Source organism: Dryobates pubescens, chromosome 21 (genome assembly GCF_014839835.1).
Source record: "Dryobates pubescens isolate bDryPub1 chromosome 21, bDryPub1.pri, whole genome shotgun sequence".
Classification (NCBI taxonomy): Eukaryota; Metazoa; Chordata; class Aves; order Piciformes; family Picidae; genus Dryobates; species Dryobates pubescens.
The window spans coordinates 16,879,194-16,899,309 of record NC_071632.1 but is presented as its reverse complement, the minus strand read 5'-3'; the positions used below and the strand labels follow the sequence as shown (position 1 = coordinate 16,899,309).

At 44.8% G+C, this 20,116-nt stretch overlaps 1 protein-coding gene across 1 annotated transcript in view; it reads left to right on the top strand.

Moving 5' to 3' along the window:
- Positions 1-17,832, top strand: part of OXSR1 (oxidative stress responsive kinase 1) — a 95,359-nt gene extending 77,527 nt beyond the window's left edge. The window contains exons 8-18 of the mRNA XM_054171308.1: positions 368-501; positions 3,034-3,082; positions 5,327-5,392; positions 5,624-5,746; positions 9,121-9,156; positions 11,094-11,249; positions 13,814-13,887; positions 14,816-14,868; positions 15,253-15,321; positions 16,154-16,218; positions 17,321-17,832. Coding sequence (XP_054027283.1) covers positions 368-501; positions 3,034-3,082; positions 5,327-5,392; positions 5,624-5,746; positions 9,121-9,156; positions 11,094-11,249; positions 13,814-13,887; positions 14,816-14,868; positions 15,253-15,321; positions 16,154-16,218; positions 17,321-17,395 — 900 coding nt within the window. The 3' untranslated portion in view covers positions 17,396-17,832. The remainder of the gene's footprint in view (positions 1-367; positions 502-3,033; positions 3,083-5,326; positions 5,393-5,623; positions 5,747-9,120; positions 9,157-11,093; positions 11,250-13,813; positions 13,888-14,815; positions 14,869-15,252; positions 15,322-16,153; positions 16,219-17,320) is intronic.
- The last annotated feature ends 2,284 nt before the right edge of the window (positions 17,833-20,116 follow it).

Genomic DNA, 20,116 nt, shown 5'->3' with positions numbered 1-20,116 from the left:
TGCTGGATCCTGGGGTATGACTCCTGAATCTCTCAACTGACAGCCAGAATTTGCAGAAGTGTAATATTTTTGAAAGTAATTGTTTCCATAAAGCCGGTGAATGTGGGAAGCAGAGGCAGAGGCCCTGTAATTGCCTTGAGGAGAAGGTGGGTGAGTTTTCGCTGTCTGGTGAATGTGAGGAGACAGCCTGAATTGTAAGAAGCTTCCCTCTGAGCTTTGGCTGCCCTCAGAGAGCTGTTATAATGAAGCAGACTTTGTTGACTGAGGTGCCTGATGAAAAATGCCTGTCTAAAATCCAGCATCCCCAAGATCCGTCTCTGACAAAGGCCAAGGAAAGTCTCATTGCCTCTAGACATAATTCTTGCAGGTTTTGATGCTGACGCTACAGAACGATCCTCCGTCTTTGGAAACTGGTGTGCAAGATAAGGAGATGCTGAAGAAGTATGGGAAGTCGTTTAGGAAGATGATTTCATCGTGCCTACAAAAAGACCCTGAGAAAAGGTAAGAAGAGGGAACAGCAAAAATTTAACACCCCTGCCTGTGGCAATGCCAGCGACGAGCGGTGTGAGCAATCGGGCACTGTAGGCCTAGAGCCTGACGTGGTGGTAGGCCATGCTCAGCCTAAGTGCAGAGCCAGCTAGCAGTGTAACAAAACAGTGCTGGGCCTGCAGCGTGTAACTGAAGCAGGACACTGGTAGCTATAAACACAGCAAGTTATCTTGGGACAACCTGCATCAACAACCTTGCGTGTCATTAGCAGCTGGACCAATCATCTATAATAGTGCGATGTGTGGTCACTCTTAGGGGACCAGTGAAGCTATGCCAACGAGGCTCTCCAAGTTTAAGTTGTAGAAGTTCCTCTGATACGCACTTCTGCCTTTCCTTTCCCTTCTTCTTCTTTGCTTTACTTTACTGTGCTCTACTCACACTATACTGGAACAATAAAGGAGCAATACTCGATCACATTGGTCAGCTGTATTGACTCCAATCTCCGTCCCGTTAACCCCCCACTAAGACAAGCCCAAAACCTCATTGTATTCCATAATTTTGTAAAGCTGGGGAGCTCTCTGTCCCTCCAGCCTTCAGGCACAATGAATGCAGCAGTCCTGCTGTGTGGCAACAAATTCTCTTGGCTGTCCTTAAAAATCAAGGATAAATGTTTGGCATCGTGCCGGGCCAGGGCGCACATCTTCCATTCGGGTTAATTGGAGTGCATCCCAGTCCGCTCCATGTGCAGTGCCATTCTCCCCTGGGCCACCTCAGGCAGGTGATTGCAGTTCATGTTTTGTTCCCTGTCAAAACTGCTCTGTGCTTATAAATCAGCAATGACACCTTGGGCAATATGTGTTTACTTGCAGAGCTCCAGAAATAAACTCTTTAAAGTTCACCAGCGCAAAGAAAGCTTTCAGTGTAGTTTGGACTTGCTTAATTGTAAGGAATACTTGGCTTGGGAGGGGAAATAAAGAGTAACACTGGCAAATTTTACCAACTTGTTTTCATCAATGCAGGTTGCTTAAGTGACCTGATGACACTTTCAGTCTAGCTCTTAACAGCAGCTTTGACTGCTCAGTGATGGTAGCAATCCTACCAAGGGGGTGGGTGGTGCCCATGTGGAGGGTCTCAGGATAGCATGGTAGTGTTACCTTGTGGCATCCTTCAAAGCTGCACCAGGGTCCAGCTGCCTGCAGAACTGTTTGAAACCCACAGCATGGGACAGTTCAGATGTATTCTGTGGAGGCCAGTCATAGTGCTTTCCAGTCTGCAGAGCTGTTTAAAGGAGCATTAAAACCTGTTTTCCTTAAAATGCAGATGAGAAGAACCAAGCATTCCCACAGAGCAGTTTTTATACCTTAGCTTTCTTTTTCTATTTCCCCACCCTGAGGTAAGCAAATTAATTCTGGAAAGGGAAAAGTCTCTTCATAAAATGATAATAATGAAGACATTTTTCAGTTCCCTCTTGTGACAGATCCAGGAACAAAGGCTTCTCGTGTATCACGAGATGGGATCTCTCCCTTCTAACAAGCTTTACCCTTGAAATGTTTAATGAATCCAGTGGAGTGCTTGATAAATGCTGATAGCAAGGTGTGGTTTTTTTCCAGCATGTTGTTGTTTTCTCCTTTCTAAAGCATATCCTATCCCTTGCAGGTTAGAATGTGTGCTGATCAGAATTCAGCAGAATCAGTCTGAATCATGACTTACCCCTTCTCATCTCAAGCACCACTAATAGCCACTGCCAACCTCCCGTGTATGGGAGCAGGAGGTCAGCTCATAAAGAGCAGAATCAGAAATGCTTATGCAAGTTGTATGGGTTCACACAGAGAATTTAGTGCTCTTCAACTGTTTTGAGGGCTCACTTCCTAGAAAGTGGATGAGTTTTGTTAGAGTCTGAGGTGAAATCAACCCTGCGATGAGTGACCTTAGCAAGTCACCAATCAAACGCTGTTACTGTTTAAGTGCAGTGTGGGAAATGTTGTGAGCTGGTAATTTCTCATGTGGGTCTCCTTCTCAACTGACCATGGGCTGCCTTTTGTTTTCCAATATTTATCCCAAAGTCTAACTTACAAGGGGAAGTAGTTTGTATTTGTTCCTTTGCTGTTACACAAAGGTTGATTGCCTGTGTTTATCAGAACTAATTACACATGTATAATCAAGTGTCTCTGAAAGAACTCTTATTACACATGGGGAGTCCTGCACTCTTGCTGCAGGTGGTGATCCCTCAGTTTTGAGCATGTTGCTTCTGTGGTCCCATCCAACTGGTTTTAAGGGCCTCAAGTTCAGCACTGAAATGGGAGCAACTTCTCTGCCCCATCCACAAGTTATTCACAGCTGTTTAACAGAATAGGCTTTGAGTGTGCAGAAGAATGCTGGTGTAAAATTTGATTGGAATACATCAACTCATTTTTAGGGCAGTTGTACAGGAGAAGCCAGTGCCCTTGTGAGGTGCCATGTTAGAACAAGCTGCAGCAACCTGGAACAAGCACTGTGCTCAAAGGCAGCCTTTCTGATTCTTTTCTACATCTGTTTTCTTGACAGACCGACAGCAGCAGAGCTCTTGAGACACAAGTTTTTCACGAAAGCAAAGGTAAGAAAACACTTCCTGAACTGATCTGTGCAGAGACTGTGGAGAGGACTTTTCAGAAGTATGATGGGTATGGTGACAGCTTTATTGGCATGAGTGTGGGCTGTTTCACTTAGGGCCAGCATAGCTGAGATGAATGGTTCATTGTGAGTGAACAGAATGAAGTCCCTTTTCTGTACCTCCTTGCATATGCTGCTATTAGAGGAATGATCTAGAAATTCTTGAGCATTTAAATGTCTTTCAGTGGTTTTGGGTTCTTTTTTAAATGGTTTTGTAATGGTGCCAGTCTGGCTGCCTGTCCAACCATAAAGGTCTCTGTGGCAGTAAATGTAACTTATATTTTAGTAAACTCTATAATCAGCCTGAATGCAAAGCAGTGAATGAGGCCCACTGTGCAGAGGGCTACCTAAAACTGTTTCACCCCATGCTGCCTAATGGAAAGTGAAGATCCTGTGATACAGAATGGTCAAGATCTCTCATTCTAGCCTTGAAGCAAACTGCCAGTGAGCATTTGTGTAATTACTGCCTGGAGATTGGTTCATATGCAGTGTGCAAGGTCTTACTGAGGGAGACAGGCAGAAATAATGCAAAGGAGAATTTATATTTCCATGAGAATGAAGACATGTTTTTTATTTGATGTTATTCCTGTGGCATACTTGTGATCAAAACACATGAGTTTATAGGAGAACGCAGATTGAACTGCTGAAAAGAGATCTGATGCCTGGGATAGTGCAGCAGCACCCCCAGTTAAAAGCAGTTTTCATCTCCCAGACTAAGGTGCTTAAATGGAAGTGGCCACATCTAGGTATCTGTTCAGGAGCTGGGTGTCCTATTGAAGATGGCAGAAGATTGGCAGCTGCAACCGAGGAAGTCAAGGGAGTAATCCAGTTTATGAAATGGAGGAGTTTGCTCCAGGGCACCTTTAATTGATATCTGGGTTCTTGACAGTCTTAACTAGGTTTGCATTATCCATGGTGGGATTTTAGGCATCTGTATGCTGGATACACACTTGGTGTCCAAAGTGACAAGATGGTTTACACATTGCTGACCTTTCTCTGTTTGGTTATGCACGTTCTGGCTCATGTTATACTTGATTATGTGCAGAATCTCCTTCATGCTTTCATTAAGCTGCTGCAGAGTAACATATTAGCATATGTGGTGATAGAAAATTAACATCATTGTAAATGAGGCAATACTTAACTTGGCACCTGAAGTGGAAATGTGTGCTAGTTAACACTCAGTGTTCAACTGCTTTCCCTTCATCAGCCCCTGCCAAACTGACAGCTGTAACTTGAGGATAGAGGAGTCCAACTTCTGTTTGTCTGTACAGAACCATATTTAAATGCAGCTTGTGTTGTGTGAGAGGGTTTTGGTACTGCTGAGAGCCACTTCTAGCAAAGAGGCAGCCTGTGTCTTGAGGCTTCATCCTGCCTCACAAGAAACCTGCACCAGGCAGTTTTGGGAGCACTACATGGGCAGGGATGGCAGGATATCCAACTCACTGGTGTCAGGCAGATCCCAGCACTAATGCCAGGGTACTCACCCAGCCTGTGTGCCCTGCAGCCACCAGTTTGGCTGCACACTGCACTGCTTGGAAAATGGGACTTACAGCAGCCCAGATGTTTGGCAGGCTGGAATAAATTTCATAAAGCATCACAGCACTTGCCTAATACTTAATCTGTTGTGATCACTGCGTTTGCTTCCTCTCTAAGCATCATATGTGCTGTACGGTTTTTCAGCCACTTTAAATCGTGCTGCCCCAGTTCCTCAGTCTTACTGCTCCAGCATAGAGGGGTTCATGCTTCCCAGCCTGCCTGACACCTGAGATTTGCCTTTGACTGTTGGACAGGCATAAATTTAGGAGTAGAATAAAGCAAAGGGGCTGGATCCAGGTGGTGCAGTATCTGCAAATGGAAGAATGCCAAATCTCTCAGCAGGATATCAGATGCTGTAATGTAAGAAATACATTTCCCAGTAAATCAGACACAATAGGATATGACTCCATGGTGGTTGATTCCGTGTCACTTTTCATGGGGAAAGTACTACTGCTAACTGAAAGGGTATTTAGAATGATGCATCATGCACTGAAGTCCAAAGGAAGAAAGTGGTTAATATTTTTGGGGGAATGAGGATGAAACACGTAAAACATTTTCTGCTGCAAATAATCTGAGTTTCCTTATCCAAGACACTGAAGGAATCAAAGGACATTTTCAGCAGTGCAAATGTGTGATATTTTCCTTTTTACAGAATAAAGAATTTTTACAAGAGAAGATGTTGCAGAGAGCACCAACAATCACTGAAAGATCCAAAAAGGTAATGAAAACCTCCTGGGCTCTTGCCATTGCAGTCGTACTCTGGTGTTTAGGCTTGTGTTCACTTTTTTGATGAGAGTTATTGCAGTACAGAGCTGGACACCTCAATAAAATACTCAAGCACCCTGGCAGATGCTACAGCCTGAGGTGCTGTTGTGCTCTTTCTCCTAAAAAAGATCAAGTGTGGAAACTTCTGCTTGACCTGTCAGTTCTGTGTCTTTGTGCTGAGCAGGTCCGGAGAGTCCCAGGTTCCAGCGGACGTCTTCACAAGACTGAAGATGGTGGCTGGGAATGGAGTGATGATGAACTAGATGAAGAAAGTGAGGAAGGCAGAGCAGCAATTTCACAGCTCAGGGTGGGTCCTCAGACTGATAACTCTGCTCTTTCTGTTTTGTTTCCTAACTGGAATGTCTAAATCTAGCAGGGAAGGATGTAGCCTTAAGTATGGTACACATAAGTTGTCCTTCCCCTCAAGTTTGCAGCTGAACTGGAGAAAGCAGACTGAAGGTGAAGTAATTGTACTGATCTCTTTTTTCCATCCTTCTGAAGCACAGCTGATCTCATTCAGGAAAGCTGATTGTCATTTGGAACATGAGTTCAGATGGTCTACTCCCAGCTCAGCATGTTAATTCACCTGATCTAGGATATTCTCACTGTTTTTAAGGGTGCTGACTGTTTGAGATGCTTTCTTCTGGAAGCATCAGGAGAATTTTTGTCTTACTGCCCTCTCCAGGATGGAATTGAAATCAGTAAGGCCTTGGTTTATGGCTGATACCTGAAACATGCAGGACCTGCAGAGTTTTTTGAGTGCACCTCTTGTATTTAATCCCTTTTCAAGTCCTCTGAAGACTTGTACCCAAACTGCCAGTGTTTGCCACCAATAGGGTGGTGTGTTTGAAGACCAGTGTTTATCCTGTGGTTTTGGCTGTATTTCAAACACAGGGTATAAATTCCACCTGTCCCTGATCCCTCTGCAATTTTAACTAATTGCAGGATAGAATAACTTACATTAACTAGGTGTCACCTTGAGTTCCTGCCTATTGCAGAGGGGAGAAGTAGCTGATCCTTAGAGGTCCTTTCCGACCCAAATCACTCTGATTCCATCTGCTCCTGCATTTTATCAGCCTTAAAGTAAAAAGGCAGCCTTGCAGATTGACTTAATTTGCTAAAATACTTGATTATTACCACACATAAAAGCATGAAAAGGGTTTGTGTTTGTGTTTTTTTTGCTTGTCTCTACTTTACATTAAAAATAGGCTAAACTTCCTGTGTGGAAATGTCTCTTACAAGTCCCTTGCACCTGAAAGTAGATAAATATTTATGATAAACAGGACCAGAAGTATCTGCTTGATTTGTTGAGTGTGGTGACTTGCTGGCTCAACATAACCTTTTGGATATAAAGACTTGCTGAGCTTCTTTCCTCTCTGCATTTAAGTTTAAAGCAACTGTGCTATAGTGAGCTCTTAAATCATTCACCTTCCATTACACAGTAGGTCTGTGCAGTGGCACGGTGGCCACGTGGTCACATTTCTCTAGTTACTCATGTCTGACCTCTGACTACACAAGCAAAAATAAGTTAGAACTGATACATTTCAGTACATCCCCACACTCATCCTGTTTGTGCCTTCATTAGGTAGGTCTTAACTTTCACCCTCTGTCCTTTCTGTGTGTTCATGTTTTTCCTTAGTTTGTTTCTGTTTGCCATTTATCTGGGTTAGTTGTTAACTGTGGGGCAGGGCCAGTGTTGCCACACTTGTCTGTACAGTGTCTAGCACACTGTGATCTGTCAGACAAGCTCCTTTGGACTTATTCCTTGAGGCACCCAGGTGCTCTTGGATATGAGCTTTGTGCCTGAAAGAACAGCGCTGCAGCAGTGGAGCATGGCTGTTTATCTCTGGGAGCAATGCCACATGTTTCATCCTGCCTGGTAACTGTCAAGTAGAGACTCAGGACATTGAGATGGATTTCAAGCTTTACCCTTCCAGCTGCATGACTTTTTCCTGACACTCTCTGCACATAGTCATCGTGAAGGAACTGTTCACTCTCCTCCTGTCCAGAGGACTTTGTGCAACTTACCATTCTGAGAATCAGACTTATTAACCCCCTCTCATGGGAAGCCTCTGAGTCATGTGTTACCCATTGCTCTGATCTGCATTTCTTGAGGTAGTGGCATTGGTTAGTGCATGAAGTGACTCAAGGGTGGCATGATGAGACTTAATGTTCTTCTGTGGAGCTTATGCCATCCTTGTTGCAACATGTCTTTTAGACCACTGTGTAGAGAAGGAACAGCTGTTTTATTAATCACAACATGGACCAAACCATCCCACCTGTCTGTCTCCACATGGTAATTTGGCCTATTAGAAATCAAAGCTGCAGGCTATCTTAATTGCAAGGTTTTCCATGAGTACTTGGCAATTCTTTCTTGCTCATGTGAAATCACTAATGCACCCTGGCTTTGTTTGACTGATAAGCAAAGATTGATCACGTTGCTTTGACTTCACTTTCCCCTGCATGCCACTGCTATCTTTGTTTTAACTGCTGATTTTGTGTACATCTGTCACTCTTCTGCTTTCTCTCATGGAGAGCATAACATAATGCAGAGTCCAAGGGCAGGGAAAGTAGGTGAGAGATTTCTTCCTACAGAGCAGCACAAGTAAGGCTCATTTTTCCCCTTCCAATCAGGTCCTGTATGCTTTAGGCAAGTTGCTCTGCAAACTGATTCTCTAACTGCACAAAGGGCATTTATTTCCTAGCAGACATTTCTTCTTTTTCTTTTCAGGACTTGGGTTGCTTAAAATGGGTTTTGCCATCTTGGTGTACAAGCAGTTTGACCTAGTCAGAGTGATCTCCAAGAGTAGTGGGTTTTGCTAATGGTTAACAATGATAGCACCCTAGGGTGTTGTAGGCTGCTGTCCAGATATCAGCTGCGAGTTCTGAAATGTGACTCTCTGCTTCTGGGTGGTGTGATCAGGTTGCCAACAAATTGGCTGTTGTCCCTGTTTACTATGCATCTTGATACATTGTGGGAGTTTGAAGGGCAGATCCTCCCTTGCCTCCCACCAGGGCAGGAAAAAAAACCCTGAGATTCACACAAAAGGGATTGCAGAAGCGATGGAAAGTTTAAATGGAAAAGCAGTGAATGTTCTACAGAAGCTACAAGCACAGTGACAAAAGAGATCCCAGGGCACACAGAGTCCCTCACAGCATGCCCAGAAGCATCCCAGCAGTTCCCTTCTCCCTACCTGAGGGTACACCCAGAACCCCCAGGGCTCTTTTTTCCCCCCCTCCACTGTTAGGCTAATCTCAGGTGTGAGATCTGAGATTGCCCTTCCTCCTTCTCCTCTTGGCATTAGGCCTAGCCAGGCCTAAGAGGCATTGAGATAACTCCCCTTCCATTATCAGATAGGGAGCATCTCCCACGGTAGCAGTGAGGGAAGAAAGAGGAAGTGTGAGACCTTGCAGATGGATTTATAGGGAGCAGGACATTATGGGTATGAAATACACAGCTTCCTGTGTCCACCTACTGGGCTGGACAGCCAGGGCACCAGAGGTGCACCCCGTGTGGCAGCAGCATGAAGCACCCAGCCCAGACTGCCACATACATACATGTAACCTGAAAGCTTTCTTGTGTTTCATAGATTTCATACATTCAGTTTGGTTCTGACAAGTCTTTCTGGCCACCAAGTTTGCTCTTGCCTAGGCAATGACAGCTTTTTCTCTGTTTTCCAGTCTCCCAGAGTGAAAGAACCTGTACAGAATTCAGAGGTAAGATACAATTGCAAATGGCTTCCCCAAATGATGACTCCTAGTTATTGCTGGTGTTGCAATGAGCTTATTTTCATTAGTCTTTGAAAAAAAAAAATAGAGTGTAAAGGGGAAGCTAGTATCTAGCTGACCTCTGCTTGAAAACCTTTGGCTGTGTAATACCAAGAGGTCTTCCTGAGTTAACTTTTGTGTTGTCTTTTCAACTTTGTTTACTATGGCAAAAACTCCATGTGTTGTAAGATTCTTGTGACCACTTCATTATAAGGAGAACAATGGTGTTCTGATTGCCTTTCTTAAAAGCAAACTAACACAACCAAATGCCAAAACCTAAACCCACAACAAAACACAAATCTAAAATACCTGGTTTACACCCCCTAACTTACTGGTTTGGTTGCAATTCAGAATCTAGCTGAAGATAGTTCTGTGTTTTTTTTCCATCAGGAACACTGGAGTATCTTTTCAGGAATAGAATAGATTTAACCAGGTTGGAAAAGACCTTTGAGATCATTCAGTCCAACCTATCATCCAACACCATCTAATCAACTAAACCATGGCACCAAGTGCCTTATCCAGTCTCCTCTTAAACACCTCCAGTGATGGTGACTTCACCACCTCCCTGGGCAGCACATTCCAATGGCCAATCTCTCTTTCTGTGAAGAACTTCTGCCTAACATCCAGCCTAAACTTCCCCTGGTGGAGCTTCAGTGCAGCTTCAGACTGTGTCCTCTTGTTCTGGTGCTGGTTGCCTGGGAGAAGAGACCAGCCCCCACCTGGCTACAACCTCCCTGTGGGGAGTTGTAGACAGCAATAAGGTCTCCCCTCTGAGAGAGTGCTTATCTTCTAGACACTCTGCTCTTTCTTTTCCCTACCTGTGTAGAAAGATAAACAGAGCTGTCTCCTAGAGATTAGTCTTGGGTTAGACTCTCCTGTTCTTCCTTTGTCCATTTCCAAGAATTGATTTTAAAGGGAGATCTCAAGAAAGGCTGCAGTTCTGGCACAGAAAGAGAATGCTGAAAGCCACAATCCCTTTGGAATTCATTTCCCCATTTTGACACATCCCTTAATATGTTGTGATTTGGGGATCTGCTGCCCAGGTTTTCAATATTCAAAGTCATTGAAACTTCCAACCTCTTAGCAGAGTAAGTTGCAGGGTAATGTGAAGAAGTGCCATCCAGCTTAGAGTTCTTTGGCTACCATGTCAAAAATCAGTTTCTCTGTTCTGAAGAAACAGAATAGGTAAAAAAGGTTGAGTTTTCACTTAGTGCTCTTTCCTCACCCAATAATTGCACATATTTTGTTGGTTGTGGGTTCTTTTTGTTGCAAGGGACTAACTTTAGTACACCCAATCCTAAATAGTCTTGTGTGTTTTGGAGACCTTAAGCTCTGATTTTGCTTGTCAGTTGAGTATCCAGATTGCTTTGACATCTATTGTGTGAATGGATAAATGGTTGATAGTAATCTCAATGCTTTGCTAGGCTGTGCTCTCTGAAAGGAGCTCCAAGTCAAAGCAGAGTTGCTCTGCTGTGAGTGCATGGCTGCTTGGAAGTATAAGTAGGACTCAGATTTTGAGAAGGCAGGAAATGAAAGGATAGCTTGTCCTTGTCCAAGGTAGGATATGATCTGTGTGCATCCAGCCTTGCTAGCTGCAGAGTGTGATTTTTGTCCAGTCATGTTAATGTCTTGGTTTCTTACCCTTCTTCACTGGTGAATAAAACTTGCAAATGTCAGGACAGAAGGTGTCCCTGGATGTAAGTACACATTAATTCCCTTGAACACCAACTTAGGATCAGTGTTAGTGCTGTGGAGACCTGGGAATGCCCTTGCCATTGAATTTCTCAGAGTGATTTGTGTGTCAAACAAGTGCTTTTTAGGAGAGCTGGTGATTGAATCAGAACTCTTGAGTTCCTTCTCATTAAAATGCCTTTTTTTGCTTTCAGCTATTCCCACCAGCTGAGCCTCCAGGTCCTTCACTCAATGCTCCAGCACAGGCACCTACTCAACTACCTCAGGCTGCAGGACCAGTCCCTGCACAACCTCAAACTGCTGTACCTCCACCTAGTCAGGCTCCTCCAGCAGCCCCAGCAGCCACCCAGGTGAGATCAGAAACCTTTCCATACCAGTTTTCAACTTTGCACTTAGTTGTTCTGTTCCAAGCATGCTGAAATGATCTGAAGCCATGCATGCTGCTTGCCTGGAGCTGAATTAGTGCTGCTGCTTGTGCAGAAGTGACAGCTGGCCTGGTGGCTTTCTAAGGGAGAGAGTCACTGTGGGTGCAGCAGGTTTTCATTCTTACTCTGTGGATGAGCAGTGCGTTTTATGCTGTTTAGGGAATGGACTCTGGCTTGAGGCAAAGCTAAAAGTAAGAAAACAAAAGGAGAGTCACATTTAAGTGGCAGCCACTTGTTCCTGGTATTTGAGGTGCAGCACAGTTGGGCTTTGATTTTCTCAGCATCACCAGCATCTGTGGGATAGGAGTGGAGAGAAGTGAGAGAAGGGAACTAGAACGTGCAAGTTCTCCAGACTTCAGAAGAGAGGCAGGAGACCCAGATTAAAACTGTTCTTTTAACAGTCAAAAAATGTGGAGGAACTCCATCTTTGGGAGGCTCTAAACCTTATGGTACTTTAAAACACTTCCATTTCAAGCAGAGAGGGGAAAACGGACCTTTGAAGGGGATTGCAGGGAATGTGAAAGCTTGACAAGGTTGTTACTAATTCTTAGCTATGTCACCCCAAAATGTAGACTGTAGGTCAGAGGGGTTAGCACAGCAAAGCCAAGAAAGAGCTCTGGCTTCTGTCAAAAAGAAAAATGGCCAACCCAAATGATACTGAGAGATTTGGAGCATCTCTTGTGGTTTGCTGGAACAAAGCAGTGAAGAGTTTGCCAGACTTCTGAGTGGTGGCACCTCTCTTCTGTAAAAGGCACTAATGTTGGTGGGGAGAGTCTGTCACTGTTGGAGGGGAACAGGCTCTCATCAGCCTTTGGCAGACCCAAGAGGAAGAGACTTGGAAGTGTTAGAAAACTAACCCTGAGGTGTAACTCCTTCATAGAAATGCTTCAGTATTTCAAAGAGCATAGAAAGACAAGTGGTTCACTTCAGTGCAGTCAACTCACGTTCCTCTGTAAAGCTTTTGTTAAAGACATTAGTTGTGAAACAAAATGAATGGACCTGGGGTCTGACATATTCTTGGCTACATTAAAAGTGGCTTTTACTCCTATCAAACCCATTCTAATCTCTTGGAAAAGGGCCAGTGTTTAATCCCTGAACTGGATGCAGCTGTTGAAACACCAGCACCAGTAAAGGCCAGGACCCTCAGTTCAGTAACATGAAGTAGCAGTGCTGGTCCCAGTGAAAGTGTTTGGATTTGCACTGGCAGAGTATCTTGCTCCTTGCCACTAGTGCCAGATGCCTTATGTGTTGGTGGCTTGTCCCAAGGTGGACTTCATACCTTGGTGTCAGTTTGCTGTTCTTTATAGCTATTGATGCTGGTGTGTTCTTTATAGGTATTGGTGTCAGTGTGCTCTCCTTTATAGCTTGCTGTTGTTGATTTGTTCATCTTTACAGCTCTTCATATCAGTGTGGTACTCTTTATGGCTCTCCTAGTTCTTTGGTTACTGTTTTGCAGACCTCTGGGCTTCTCTGTGAACCCTTGTTTGTTTTGAGTGTCCTGGTAAAGCTTGCAGCTTCAACAGAAACGAGATAGTGATCAGAAGCCCTGAGCTGCACTGCTGGCACAAGAGGCCAAATCAATCCAGTGAAATACCAGTTTGAAAGGATTTTTTTTTCACCCCCCCTTTCCTCTCATGAAAACTCAAATGATCTAGGTGAAAAAAACTTGGTCAAGACCTCTCAGCTTGATGTTGTGTCTGTCTTCTGTAAATCTGCAGATTTACAGCCCCTGCCTCAGCATGTGCAGTACAGATGACTTGTGCAGTGGAAGTGTGACCAACCCTTCTCTGTTTTTTGGTCTTCATGGTGGTGTTGTGTGGTTTTGGGTGTCCTTCTCTGTGCATGGAGATTGATGAGCAATTAACCTTTTACTGGAGGTATCACAAGTGCTCTAGAGATGGACGCCTCTTGGGAGCTTTCCTACTGGAAATCTACTGCTGACTAATAGAAAATGCTGTAATTGCAGTAATTGCTTGGATGTAATTTAGAAGTGACAATAGGGCAGCTGTGAAATTGCTGCTAGAATTTCCTAAAGTCCTTGGTTTCATAAAAAAAGGAACTGAGAGTACCTGCTTACCTGCCAGTGAAATCATCTCCTAGCTGCTCTTCACTGTCGTGTCAGGTATTTAAATCAGATGTTTGGGGCAGGGATTACAACACAGGAGGTCTTGAAAAGCTGTAACAAATGGCCAAACCCCTTAAGTTCTGAGGCAAAGCAAGAAGTCTTTTTACACTTAGCACTTCCTGAAGTCTCCTCCTATCTTGGCAGTTCTCAAATTGTGTAGCTTGAACTCTTTTCAAGACAATTCCAAAGAGAACCTCCTGAGTTACTATTTAAGCGTGAGGTTTCTGCTTATCTCTGTAGTGCTGTGATTCCGGAGATTAGTTAAACTTTTATTTGTGTTTATAGTTGATCAAGGTTATCTCTAGCTTCACAACCACATATGTGAAGTGTTGATCTGCTTTACAGTGATGTAATCCTATTGCAGGTCCCACCTGCCCCTGCTGCACCCCCGGTACAGGAAGATACAAACGTCCCCATCAGCCTTGTACTAAGGTTAAGGTAAGGATGCAACTGGCCAGTTCTGACCAGGTGAACCTTTGTAGAGAGGGACCCTGGAGGGTTTCTGTGGTGCCTCTTGCCATCTGCCCTTTACTTAAGAAGGTGGTGGTTATATGTTGTTTGTCAGCTTGGATTTCATCCGCTCTTCCAAAATGGGGACCCAGAAAAGTAATTTATCACATCCACTTCTTCAGTTTGGCAAGAGTTGTAGGTTGAAAGAGGTTTTGATATTTGCATAAATATTCCTGAGCTCTTGACAGGATGGGAAGGAGGAATTAGCTGGGTTATCTTCAGGAGATTAGAGATTCAGGGGTTCTAGCCTTGTTTTGGACCATCGAGCTCCTCAGGCACCACTTCAGGCTTCAGCCGGTAGTGAGAGTGGAGCTTTTACCCAATTCAAAGCATGTATTCTGCTCTGTCACTAGAAACAGCTAGAAGCACACTCTACTATGATTACACACATTAAGATTTCTCTGTTAAAGAACCTGCCTCTCAATTTCTGTAGACATCTTGGTTGTTGATAGGCATTGAACTGGGACTTCTGAACATCACCTCCCAGTCGTTCCTGGTCAATTGTACAATGTGTGTGCACCTGCAGTCAGGGAGTGCTTCCTTCCTCTGAAGGATGTTCTCCAAGGATTTATCAGCTGACAGAGTGAGTTCCTGAGGCAGTGGAACCACATGGCCTTGCAGCAGAAAGGTGAAACTCGCCTAGCCTGGTCTTCAGGCTGTGTCAGGTTGAGAAGCAGACTGTGCTGCGAGCCCTGCTTTCAGATGCACACTCAGGTGATTAGTTCCCGCTTTTGGAGGGGGAGAGGTGTGCCGAGTTCCCTTCACAGACTGATTCTGCACTGGTAATGCTTTCTTCTGGGCACTGATCTGTGCAGTGAAATGATCTCTTCCTTACAAACTTCTCTTCTTTCCACAGGAATTCAAAAAAAGAGCTCAATGATATCCGATTTGAATTTACCCCAGGGAGAGGTGAGCTGCTGGGCAACCCCAGTGTGTGAAGGTGGTTTTGGTGAAGAGAAGGTTTTGTGCTTGGTGGGGTGTGTGTGTGTGTGTAGTGTCTGTCCACAGTGCCTTCCTAAGGGGCTTGCCTTATGCTTGGGCTTGGAGCACTACTGTTGAGAAGCCCCTCAAAACTGCTTGTGGGTGGGACCAAAGTGCAGCCTTTCAATGAATTCCATCTCAGGAGTCTGACAGCATAGCTGAGAGCTGTCTGACTGCACCTGCTGTGCATCCTAATACCCAACCCTTTTGCTGCTCAGCCTGTACAAGCTCCTTTAGGTTTCTATGTGATGGCTCCATCAGCTGGACAATTTCTGTTGGGTGGTGACTGGCTCTTGGGTTTCTCCCCAACAGATACTGCTGATGGTGTGTCTCAAGAACTCATTTCAGCAGGTCTTGTTGACGGCAGAGATCTGGTAGTAGGTAATGATGTATTATTTTTTCTGCTTTAACCATTTCAGTTGTTCTTTGATTAGGGGATACTAGGAGAGTTCACTCTGGCCTTGTTTGTCTACCCCAGTGGCTCTGCAAAACTACTGTTAATACTGGTGGCAGTTCCATGGCCAGTACATTTAGGCAAGCCTTAGTCTACAAGGGTATGAGCTAGTTGGAAACATTATGAAGCAAATGTTCCTTGTAATGCAAACTGAAAGCTAATCAATGCATCATCTGACATCTTTGTATTGCCAAATTGCTGCAGAAGCCTGTACTGCTCACAGGTCCTGCACCAGAGAGGTCTGGGACTGGAATCAGCCAGGCTTTTTTGTTTTGAGTGGGGCTGGGGAAGGAGGTGTGAAGTGCTTTTGTGTATGGGTATGAAGATCCAGGTGAACAGTACCTCTGGCAACAGCTGGCTAAATAAGTGTGTCCTTCTGTGTAGCAGGTGGGGCTTTTAAACTGTCATCACTGCCTGCATATTTTGACTTACAGGCTGCAACTTCTGGAAATGCCAGTACTGCAAATTTAACTGCATTTCCAGGTGCAGTTGGGCAGTTTATCACTGCTAATCCCACCACATCCAGGGAATGAGAACTACCTCTGAACAAGAGGCACAGTAACAAATGAGAGCATTTTCACAGTTAAGCCTTTAGGTTTAGATTTCAGTGGATTGAGACTACTTGAGACCTAAACTATTTTCATTATTTAAAAGCTTCTAAGTTTACTGAGTAATAAAGAGACCTAATGAGTTTGGGATGGTTTTCTCTAGCCTGTCCTAATATTTGCCCATCTTCTTTGTGTGTGTGTGTGATTTCAGTTGCAGCTAATTTGCAGAAAATTGTGGAAGACCCCCAGGCAAACAGATCCATCACTTTCAAACTGGTATTTATTCCTGTTCCCTAACTGAACAACTTCTCACTTGCAAAGAGAAGGCATTGCTTATGGATGCCTGTGATGTTGACTGTAGGCATCTAGTGTATGCAATCTAAATCCCCCCTTCTTTCCCAAAGCTTCCTACTGGTTATCTAACAGTAAGCATTGCAAGCTCTCTGCTTGTGCTCTCTGAGCAGCCCCAGGGTTAAATGTGAGGTGATGTGCTCATACAAGCACTCCCTCACCCTGGCCAATAAACACATCCGAGTTGCAAAAGGGTATTTTCTGTGCAGTTGCCCAGAAAGGGCAGAAAATACTTCAGGGCAGGTAAGTGGTCTAAGAAAGGCAACAAATTGCTTTCTTGAAGGAGGAGGAGGATGGGGAGGGTCTGGATACATTTTCTCTGGGGAGGAAATGAAATGAAGGAGGTAAAAAAACCCAACCAAACAAAAAACAAACAAAACCCCCAAAACAAATGAAAAACCCAGCAAAAAAAGAGAGTCAGAGCTAGAAGACAGGCTAGGCTAGAAGAGAAGAACAACAGGTGAATCCTTCAGTGGTAGTTACAGAGGCAAAACGAAGGTCTGACCACCTTATTTGTGGCCAAGCAGTCGTTCCATGATAACCACTTTCAGGTTTTGCTCCAGGTAGCACATGCAGCCCTAGTCAGAGCAGACATGGGCAAAGCTTCAGTCCCAGTCCTTCCTAACTTCAAAGGAAAGGGGGGAGAAAAGTGCTCATTTTAATGGTGGGTAGTGTGAGCTGCTGAGTGCAGTGCAGCACTGTCCTGTGACTGCCCTTCCCTGCACTGTCTCACGTTGCGATGCGCAGCGTGGTGCATGCAGAGTGTGGCTGTCGCTGCCTGGATCTCGGCTCCTTTAGGCTCGAGGTGAGGAGAAAGCTCTTCCCAGAGAGAGTTGTTAGCCATTGGAATGTACTGCCTAGGGAGGTGGTGGAGTCACCATCCCTGGAGGTGTTCAAGAGGGGATTGGACGTGGCACTTGGTGCCATGGTTTAGTAGTCATGAGGTCTGTGGTGACAGGTTGGACTTGGTGATCCTTGAGGTCTCTTCCAACCTTATTGATTCTATGATTCTGTGATTGTGTTGCAGGCATCTGGTGTGGAAGGCTCAGATATCCCCGATGATGGCAAGCTTATAGGATTTGCACAGCTCAGCATCAGCTAAACAATGGTCCCAGCAGATGTTTCCCAACTGAGAACCCACATGTGCATATTCGTAATGCTTCTGTTAGCCTAAAAGAAACACACCAACAAACCACAAACAACAAACCACTACTGCCAAAGAATCGAACTACAGCCCCCTTCCTAGAAGCTTTAACATTTGTTTTTTTTTCTTGATAGGATCACAAACCTTCCTGAAAAAAATCCCTGATGCTGTTTACACCTTTTGTAAACAACTCTCATGTTTTTGTACCTTGTCATCTCAGACATGCAGCTCCAACACCTCATTGCCTGCATGTTCATTTTCTTAATTGCCTTACTTTAAAGAATAAGAAAAATACTACTGAGTACGAAGCAGGGGGTTCCACTGCTCTGATGATCTTGCCTAAATGTTTTGCCTCCATGTGGTTTCTTCTTCTTTTTTTGGGTTATTTTTTTGGTTGGGTGTTTTCCCCCACCTCCCTCCCTCCCTCCCTCCCCCCCCCCGCCCCCCACTTGCTATTTTTGCACAAGTTTTAATACCGAACGGATCTCTGTTAGTTCTTTATTTACCTGCTTCTCCTCCTGTCTGCCACACCAATGTACATGTTGTTTGGGTCACCTGGAGCGCTGAGAAACCTGCTTCTCTTCAGCTGTGTTCCTTTGGAAACTGCTTGGTTTGAATGCTTGCACCTGAGAAAGCAAGCCAAGTCTTAACCCAGGGGAGGGAGAGCCGCCTTCCCATGTGCTGTGTGAGAATTTCCTTGATTTTGGGGTGTTAGAAGTCAGCTTCCCTTTGTAAACTGCCTTAATATTTTTTTTTCTTTCCTTTTTTTTTTATGATTCCATTTTGGTTCTCTCCACATGAGTGCCAGGTGTGGCATGAGGGCTGAACCTTTTAAGTTACTTTAAGCAGTCCTTCCTCAAATTACCTTTCATTCTGCAGCTTAAATGTAGTCTGTTCTTGAAGCAGAGCAATGAGGCATTGCTGTTGGGAAACTGGTCCTTCAGATGACCAACTAAGTGGTCATGGTCAGAGGCAGAGGAGAGCTGGGTCACTCTGCATTTGCAAAGGATGATGCACTTCAAACTGCTCCTCAAACCCAGCCTGGAAGGCCTGGCTGCGCCACTCCTCCCCACCTCTTCCCGCTCCCCTGCAGACTGCTACCCGTGGAGCCTTCCCTGTCGTGTTTCACAGCAATAAAGAAGCCCCAGGAGAGTGGCAGCCCTGGGCCAGCCAGCACCAGGCTGTGTCCCTCCTGCACTAAGGGCTTGGGCCAGCAGCCTCCTCCTCGCTCCAAGCCTCCACCTTGGCTCAGGATGTCACTGAAGCCCTGTCACACACCTGTGTAGCTTTTCTTTGGATGTGCTTTGGGTTTGAGCTGCTGCATCCAGCATAGAAATTATCCTCTGACTTGGAGGAGAGACACTTGTAATGCAATATGTGAATAATAAATGGTGGTGATTTGTTTTGGTTTGTCTTTTATTTCCCTACTGTTTCACAGTTGGCCTTTAACTGCTGTTGGCTCTGGAGTGTTTTCTACACAGGACTTGTAAGTCTGTCATTTAGCAGGCAGCTGGAAACGTGCTTGGTTTCCATCAGCCACAAACACTGCAGAAACAGAGGGTTAGAGCAGAAGGGCTGGGTTCAGCTAGGACTTTTTCTTATTTCCAAGCCTTCAGATGAACAATCTGTGTTTATATATTGTTCTCTATGAGCAGCTGGGGAAGTCTCCTGAATTGTGTGTGTTCTTTATATAGTGCCCCTGTTGCTTTTTGCCCCATGGTGGACGTGGGTTACGTCCCTTGGGCTATTCGCAGCCTCGTGGCTGGTGATTGTGAGGAGGGAGAGGTGAAAGAGGGTTTGGGATCAAGAGCATCCCAGGGTGCTGAGCAGATGCTCTTAAAATCCAAGAAGGGGATGCCAAATACCAGGGAGTTGGTAGGGGTTGGATTTGGCTAAGTGTGTGTGTGTGTGTGTGCACCGACATGTGGCACCTCTGGCACTTTCTCCTGTTGTCTGACACAAAGCACTCCCTATGGCATCCCACGTTTGAGCTTCTTGGCTTGGGGAAGAGCAGGCTGACACCTCAATTTTCATGTCACCCTGGGGCTGATAGGGATGTATTGGAAACCTTTAGGATACAGAGACAAGGTAGTCTTGGTACAGTATTATTTCCCTTCTGCCTGCATGCCATGGGGACCTCCTTACTCATTTGTGTACTGGTGCTGACACAGGTAAGACTTAAACTGCTCAAATGGAACAATGCAGCATCTATTTATTAAGTTATTCCCCACCTTCCCAAAGCCAGGACTTGGAGAGCTTGAGCTCACACTAAACCAAGGCTCCCTAGTTCCTTCATGGAGAAGATAAGTAAAGAGGGAAAAAAAAACCAATGGATGTCTTTTGTTGTGTAGAGCTCCCGATGTCTTGGGTAGGAGTTCAGAATATTTACTTGGGCTATTACAGTTGTAGACAACTGTCTTTCTGATGTTGTTCCAGTAAGTGCCAATGCTGTTCATAATTGTTTTCCAGTGTCATTAAGCATTTGGGGGGTTTTGTGCAAATTTCTCATCTGAACCTGGAAGCAGGTGGAAATTCAATGTTAGTTCCTACTTTTAAGGGCAATGCTCTGTTAATGAAAACCCATCCTCTCCACAACCTTGGTGTATTGTAGATTATAATGAAAGGTGTAAAATATTCAGGCTTCCCCCCCCCCCCCCCCCCCCCCTTTCCCTTTTTTTT